General features: G+C 40.5%; 2 protein-coding genes across 3 annotated transcripts in view; one reads left to right on the forward strand and one right to left on the reverse strand.

Annotated features, from left to right (window-relative positions):
- The window catches only part of LOC124379274, a 1,536-nt gene extending 68 nt beyond the window's left edge, over positions 1-1,468 (forward strand). Inside the window, exons 1-2 of the mRNA XM_046839522.1 lie at positions 1-725; positions 808-1,468. The exon at positions 1-725 is cut by the window's left edge and continues 68 nt beyond it. Coding sequence (XP_046695478.1) covers positions 654-725; positions 808-1,365 — 630 coding nt within the window. The 5' untranslated portion in view covers positions 1-653 and the 3' untranslated portion in view covers positions 1,366-1,468. The remainder of the gene's footprint in view (positions 726-807) is intronic.
- The window catches only part of nfkbib (nuclear factor of kappa light polypeptide gene enhancer in B-cells inhibitor, beta), a 29,913-nt gene extending 27,346 nt beyond the window's left edge, over positions 1-2,567 (reverse strand). Inside the window, exon 1 of one of the 2 annotated variants that reach the window (XR_006924392.1) lies at positions 1,475-2,567. Coding sequence is in view for 1 of the 2 variants with exons in the window: in XM_046839493.1 (XP_046695449.1) it covers positions 1,475-1,929 (455 nt within the window). In the remaining variant the exon portion in view is untranslated. The remainder of the gene's footprint in view (positions 1-1,474) is intronic. The other variant, XM_046839493.1, reaches the window with a different exon arrangement.
- Positions 2,568-7,500: the final 4,933 nt, after the last annotated feature.

Below are 7,500 nucleotides of genomic sequence, written 5' to 3' on the forward strand. Positions count from 1 at the left end.
TCAGTTTTTCTCAGTTGCTTTGGAGCAGTTCTCGAATCATCCTGAATGTTCACGAAGCAGTAAGTGCGTTTCTAAAAAAGTTCATGCAAACAGCACACACATCACATTACTTGTAAAAACGTACTTTTCTTAAAATCCTCAGTTCATCACAATGTTTGGTATGATGGTGAACGGTTTCAGTGTTTCCTGATGTAAACTATGCTTTGGGTTACAGTGAATAAACATCTCTGAATCTCAGCAGCACAAATGTACACATGACGGTATGTACAGTATATTGATTGCAGGAAACCAGACAGAATTCACGGCTGTTTTTCGGTCGATTCTGCACGACGAATCGGAGGCAGAGCTCGTCGGCGAGAAGCAGAACTCCGATTGGCTATTTAACTTAGCACAAGAAAAACAACGAAACTGATGAAAGCAAATAATGACGGCGTAAAGAGGAAACACACAGACTCGTGTTATCATACTTCCTCTTGTCTGTGCAGCTTAGCAGACATAACTGAAAAAATCTACACAAATCTGTGAGGATTACGGCAGGTGGAAACACTGCTTACTTTATTCAGTAGCTCTAACGGTTTCCCTGTTTAGATGCAGATTACTGCCACCTGCTGGTATAGGAGAGTTCTGTTCTCTGATGCAAACAAAACATACACATGCGCAGTTTGGTGTGTCAGATGTCTAGTGTGTTGATGGTGTTTGTGTGGATAGTGTTTGTGTTGGAGAAGGTGTTTGTTTAAGAGAAGGTGTTTGTTGATGGTGTATGAGTTTGATAAGGTGTTTGTGTTGATGGTGTTTGTGTTGGAGAAGGTGTTTGTGTTGAAGGTGTATGAGTTTGATAAGGTGTTTGTGTTGGAGAAGGTGTTTGTGTTGAAGGTGTATGAGTTTAATAAGGTGTTGATGGTGTTTGAGAAGGTGTTTGTGTTGGTGGTGTTTGAGAAGGTGTTTGTGTTGGTGGTGTTTGAGAAGGTGTTTGTGTTGGTGGTGTTTGAGAAGGTGTTTGTGTTGGTGGTGTTTGAGAAGGTGTTTGAGTTGGTGGTGTTTGAGAAGGTGTTTGAGTTGATGGTGTTTGAGAAGGTGTTTGAGTTGATGGTGTTTGTGTTGGTGGTGTTTGAGAAGGTGTTTGTGTTGGTGGTGTTTGAGAAGGTGTTTGAGTTGATGGTGTTTGAGAAGGTGTTTGTGTTAGTGATGTTTGTATTGGTGGTGTTTGAGAAGGTGTTTGTGTTAGTGCTGTTTGAGAAGGTGTTTGTGTTAGTGGTGTTTGAGAAGGTGTTTGTATTGGTGGTGTTTGAGGTGTTCGAGAAGGTGTTTGTGGTGCTGGTTTTTCACTCGATTTCACAAAATAATCATCTGACGATGAAGCCATGAAAATGAAAGCGTATGATGATGTACCTTGAGACATAACAGCACCAGACAGACAGTAATTCCTGCGGTTCTGTTCGGGATCTGGTGAGATCCAGCAGTTTGTGCTACTCACGTGTCTCCGTCCTCCGATATGAAGCTGAGCGTGTTAAAGATCTCCTCTTTCCGCAGATCCTGCACTTCTGGCCCCGGTTGGTGGGCCGGTTCGCTCAGGACCACTGTACCGATGCGCTCGGACAGACTGCTCACCGTCTCATCGTTGATCGAATCCCCGATAGCGGAGTCCAACCTCTCGGTCTCGGTCCCGTCCGGACTCACACTGCAGCGGACTGCGCTCCACGGATCCGGAGGGTCTGAATGTTCGGCGGTGATCTGGACTGGGTCGGAGGCGTCGATGCTGATGAACTCGGCGCTGATGAGAGAATCCAGGCCACTGTCGCACCAGTCCTCCGTTACCTTATCCGAACCCGAACCGGCGGAAACATATTTGGTTCCAGTCCCGAATCCGGGGTTCCGCTTCCCAGGATCACTTTTAAGATTTTGCGATAGATCCTGATGAATCCACTCCATTTACGGATCACGGTTTTGGTTTTCTTTCTATTTTTTTTTTTTTTTTTTATCGGAACCAGCTATAGTCTACCGTCTCACGGCAGCTAGCTCCAGCTAGCTAATTTGGCCAAGTTGAAACTTAGCTCTGGCTGCTCAAATCATCTCCGGTTTGCCTTACAGCTCCACCCTCCATGTCCGGATCAGTTTCCAAACCCCGAAACGCGAATTTACACCCGGAGAAACCGGACAGCTCGCGGCCCACTCCGTTCTTTCTCCAGAAAAGCCCAATTTACCTTTAGCTGGCTTTGCTTTCTTTTTTCCCTACTCGCATTGCGACAAATCCCGCCTCGACTCCTGTGATTGGCTAACACAGCCTCGCCTTCTCTCACACACTGAACGGGAATCGTTCTTATTGACAGCAAGCGCAGCCAATCGCAACTCAGGGGGCGTGGTTATATGAAAACAGGTGGGGAATCTAATCAGGCTGTCTGCACTGTAGGGGATTTCCTGGGAAATTCCCAAAGCCACCGATAATAATGGGCGCAGATCCCGAGGGCGGTGTGACGCGCATGCGCAGTGTGGACCGTGTGGTTTGGGGGATTTGGTTACAGAACATCCAGTACTCCAAATAGAAAACACACCTAAATGCTGTTATAGTGTCTTTTTTATTGTGTTATTAATAAAAGAAATGTAAATAAAATGACCTATTTATTCTGATTTATGTATTTTTTGCATGTTTGTTCTAAGTTAAGTTGAACCCAGAATTATTGGCACCCTTCAATAAAATGAGTGAGGTCAAACATGCAGGATGTGAACTCGTGGATCATTTTTAGCATCCAACAACTTTTAATAACTGGGTCATTTGTAAACTGGTTTGACTGGAAAGGCTTGGCTTGCACAACTGACGGAGGAAACCCCCTGTTTTTCTGGAAACTGCTACAGCAAAATGGTCACAATAATGCCCTGGGTTGTGTATTTATACAATAAGAGCCGGTTGTGTAACATTAGATTATGTAGTGAAAGAATGCAGCGTGCAGTGTAATGATATAGTGTGTAGTGTTTGAAAGTACAGAATAGTTGTGTGGTGTATAGTGTGTAGTGTTATTGTATAGTGTGTAGTGTTGGAAAGTACAGAATAGTTGTGTGGTGTATAGTGTGTAGTGTTATTGTATAGTGTGTAGTGTTGGAAAGTACAGAATAGTTGTGTGGTGTATAGTGTGTAGTGTTATTGTATAGTGTTATTGTATAGTGTGTAGTGTTATTGTATAGTGTTATTGTATAGTGTGCAGTGTTGGAAAGTACAGAATAGTTGTGTGGTGTATAGTGTAGTGTTATTGTATAGTGTTATTGTATAGTGTGTAGTGTTATTGTATAGTGTTATTGTATAGTGCAGTGTTGGAAAGTACAGAATAGTTGTGTGGTGTATAGTGTAGTGTTATTGTATAGTGTTATTGTATAGTGTGTAGTGTTGGAAAGTACAGAATAGTTGTGTGGTGTATAGTGTGTGTTATTGTATAGTGTTATTGTATAGTGTGTAGTGTTGGAAAGTACAGAATAGTTGTGTGGTGTATAGTGTGTAGTGTTATTGTATAGTGTGTAGTGTTGGAAAGTACAGAATAGCTGTGTGGTGTATAGTGTGTAGTGTTATTGTATAGTGTTATTGTATAGTGTGTAGTGTTATTGTATAGTGTGCAGTGTTGGAAAGTACAGAATAGTTGTGTGGTGTATAGTGTGTAGTGTTATTGTATAGTGTTATTGTATAGTGTGTAGTGTTGGAAAGTACAGAATAGTTGTGTGGTGTATAGTGTGTAGTGTAATTGTATAGTGTAAAGTAAATTGTATTGTGTGTATTGAATTGTATAGTTGTATAGTGAGTTGTGCTGGAGTGCAGTGTGGTTGTGTAGTTGTATAGTTGTATAGGGTGTAGTATAATTGTACAGCGTGTAGTGTGTGAGATTACAGTGTAATAATAATAATAATAATAATAATAATAATAATAATAATAATAATAATAACTGATTTTCAAGTGCCTTTACTTAATTAGATCTATATGGCTCTATGTCCTCCCCAGGCTGGACTCATGCTGGACACGTCGCTGACCATATGTCCTTGTTAGCCTGTGTAGCTGATAACATGCTGAAGTGTAAAACCCCACTGTCCTTTCTCTTCACACCCCAGCTTGGAGCCTCGCAGGCATGTGATGCTTCCTGCTAAAGTGATTTGTGCGCTACAACACCCAACGCGTGGCTCCATGTCTGTGTCCTGCAGATGTGTCATTCTTATACACACCACCAGGGGGCAGGATTGAAACGTTCAGGCCGATTTGAAAGAGAATGTCCTCTGATCTGTCACTGATGATGTCATGCTGGTCGGCTTCATCTTGTCTTTGAGGCACATCTGGGTGCGTGTTCTGTCAGGACAGATGCAGTGCAGTGTTAACACACGATGCCAGTGAAGGTCATCCAATGATAAAGATGCTTTGGAAACGTAAAAGTGACACACTGAAGCACACTGAATTGATCATCAATGTCAGCGTTGTGTTAAAAGATTGTGCTTCGGTGCAAGCCATAGGACATGTCTCTTGACATTGGGTGCATGTTAGTGTAGTGTAGTAGTTGTGTCTTATGTTAGAGTAGTGTCTAGTGTATGTGTATGTTCTTCAAGCATTTCCTTTTTTTCCTGATTATTTCATATAAAAGCACATTGTGTGTTTTTCTCCAAATTCTACAATAGGCAAAAGTTTAAATGGTTAATGAAGACGCCTAACAACTGTTTTGAATTGTTTTGGCGACCTCTCCTCACAATTCCCCATTTATCTTGAAAAGTCTGTCTTGTCCTTGTAAGTGTATCTGCGATCACATCAATTTCTTCTCCTCGGTCAGCAATTGTGGTTAAAAAAAAAAAAAACAGCCATGAACTTAACACGAATATATTTGGGATGTGCAGTTTGCTACAGATGCGGTTTGCGAAGAGTATAAGAGTATAGTGTGTAGTGTAGTGTAGTGTGTAGTATAAGAGTATAGTGTGTAGTGTAGTGTGTAGTATAAGAGTATAGTGTGTAGTGTGTAGTATAAGAGTATAGCGTGTAATATAATGTGTAGTATAAGAGTATAGTGTGTAGTGTGTAGTGTAGTATAAGAGCATAGTGTGTGTGTGTGTAGTATAAGTATAGTGTAGTGTAGTGTGTAGTATAAGAGTATAGTGTGTAGTGTGTAGTATAAGAGCATAGTGTGTAGTATAAGAGTATAGTGTGTAGTGGTGTGTAGTATAAGAGTATAGTGTGTAGTGTAGTGTAGTATAAGAGCATAGTGTAGTGTGTAGTATAAGAGTAGTGTGTAGTGTAGTGTGTAGTATAAGAGTATAGTGTGTAGTGTAGTGTGTAGTGTAAGAGTATAGTGTGTAGTGTGTAGTATAAGAGCATAGTGTGTAGTGTAGTGTGCAGTATAAGAGTATAGTGTGTAGTGTAGTGTGTAGTATAAGAGTATAGTGTGTAGTGTGTAGTGTGTGTATAAGAGTATAGTGTATAGTGTAAGAGTATAGTGTGGTGTGTAGTGTAGTGTGTAGTATAAGAGCATAGTGTGTACTGTAAGAGTATAGTGTGTAGTGTAGTGTGTAGTATAAGAGCATAGTGTATAGTGTGTGTAGTGTAGTATAAGAGTTTAGTGTATAGTGTGTGTAGTGTGTAGTATAAGAGTGTAGTGTGTAGTGTGTAGAGTAGTGTGTAGTGTGTAGTGTAGTGTGTAGTATAAGAGTATAGTGTATAGTGTGTGGTGTAGTGTGTAGTATAAGAGTTTAGTGTACAGTGTGTAGTGTAGTGTAGTATAAGAGTATAGTGTGTACTGTAAGAGTATAGTGTGTAGTGTGTAGAGTAGTGTGTAGTATGAGTACAGTGTATAGTGTGTAGTGTAGTGTGTAGTATAAGAGTTTAGTGTATAGTGTGTAGTGTAGTGTAGTATAAGAGTGTAGTGTGTAGTGTAAGAGTATAGTGTGTAGTGTGTAGTGTAGTGTGTAGTATAAGAGTATAGTGTATAGTGTGTAGTGTAGTGTGTAGTATAAGAGTTTAGTGTATAGTGTGTAGTGTAGTGTGTAGTATAAGAGTGTAGTGTGTAGTGTAAGAGTATAGTGTGTAGTGTGTGTAGTGTGTAGTATAAGAGTATAGTGTATAGTGTAGTGTGTAGTACAAGAGTATAGTGTATAGTGTGTAGTGTACTGTGTAGTATAAGAGTATAGTGTAGTGTGTGTGTAGTGTGTAGTGTAGTATAAGAGCATAGTGTAGTGTAGTATAAGAGTATAGTGTATAGTGTGTGTGTGTGTGTGTAGTATAAGAGTTTAGTGTATAGTGTGTAGTGTGTGTAGTATAAGAGTGTAGTGTGTAGTGTGGTGTAGTGTGTAGTATAAGAGTATAGTGTATAGTGTAGTGTGTAGTACAAGAGTATAGTGTATAGTGTGTAGTGTACTGTGTAGTATAAGAGTATAGTGTGTAGTGTGTGTGTAGTGTAGTATAAGAGTATAGTGTAGTGTGTAGTATAAGGTATAGTGTACAGTGTGTAGTGTGTAGTGTGTGTGTAGTATAAGAGTATAGTGTATAGTGTGTAGTGTGTAGTATAAGAGTATAGTGTATAGTGTAGTGTATAGTGTGTAGTATAAGAGTATAGTGTACAGTGTGTAGTGTGTAGTATAAGAGTATAGTGTATAGTGTAGTGTGTAGTATAAGAGTATAGTGTATAGTGTATAGTGTGTAGTGTAGTGTGTAGTATAAGAGTGTAGTGTATAGTGTAGTGTGTAGTATAAGAGTATAGTGTATAGTGTAGTGTAGTGTGTAGTATAAGAGTGTAGTGTAGTGTAGTGTGCTTATAGAAGCTAGCTTAATGAAAAACATAAAACAAAGGCATGAGCTCATGATCACAGCAACTGTCATGGAAGCCCAGACATAACTCAGACGGTCAGGAAATGAATGAGAGAGAAAAAGAGACATAGAGTGAGAGAGAGAGAGAGAGAGAGAGAGAGAGAGAGAGAGAGAGAATGACGGAGTCATCAAAAGTCACTAAAGGGTAAGGTGTTTTAAAGGTGTGTGTGTTTGTGTGTGTGTGTGTGTGTGTGTGTGTGTGTGTGTGTGTGTGTGTGTGTGTGTGTGCATTGCTGAATGAATGCTGTTGATCAAAGTAATAGCATCCAGCCTCTCTCTCGTTTTCTCTTTTTCTCTCTTGCTCGGTGTCTCTGCATTGCAGTTCCTCGGTAGGTTATTCCTTATGACTCTTCAATCCCCCACACCTCCTACAGAGGTGTGTGCACACACACACAGACACACTACTGTAACTGCCACACACTAAGTGAAGAGAGAGAGTTTGACTTACACAGGTCTGAGCAGGAGAAAATGACTGACAGCTCAGGGCTGTGGGGAAACTTGTTCTCGATGTGAAATATGGATAAATAAGGCGAGCTGAATTATAGGATGTCTCCTCATCACGTGCAGCCCATTCTGAGGGTGACGTAAATGAAATCTACAACTCACTAAGGATGCACCGTTTCTCTTAAGCTCTAGATGTCCTTGATCAGCTGAGTGTAACGTGTGGTAAGAGACAGGAAGCGAGT

The sequence above is a fragment of the Silurus meridionalis genome, chromosome 25, assembly GCF_014805685.1.
Source record: "Silurus meridionalis isolate SWU-2019-XX chromosome 25, ASM1480568v1, whole genome shotgun sequence".
Classification (NCBI taxonomy): Eukaryota; Metazoa; Chordata; class Actinopteri; order Siluriformes; family Siluridae; genus Silurus; species Silurus meridionalis.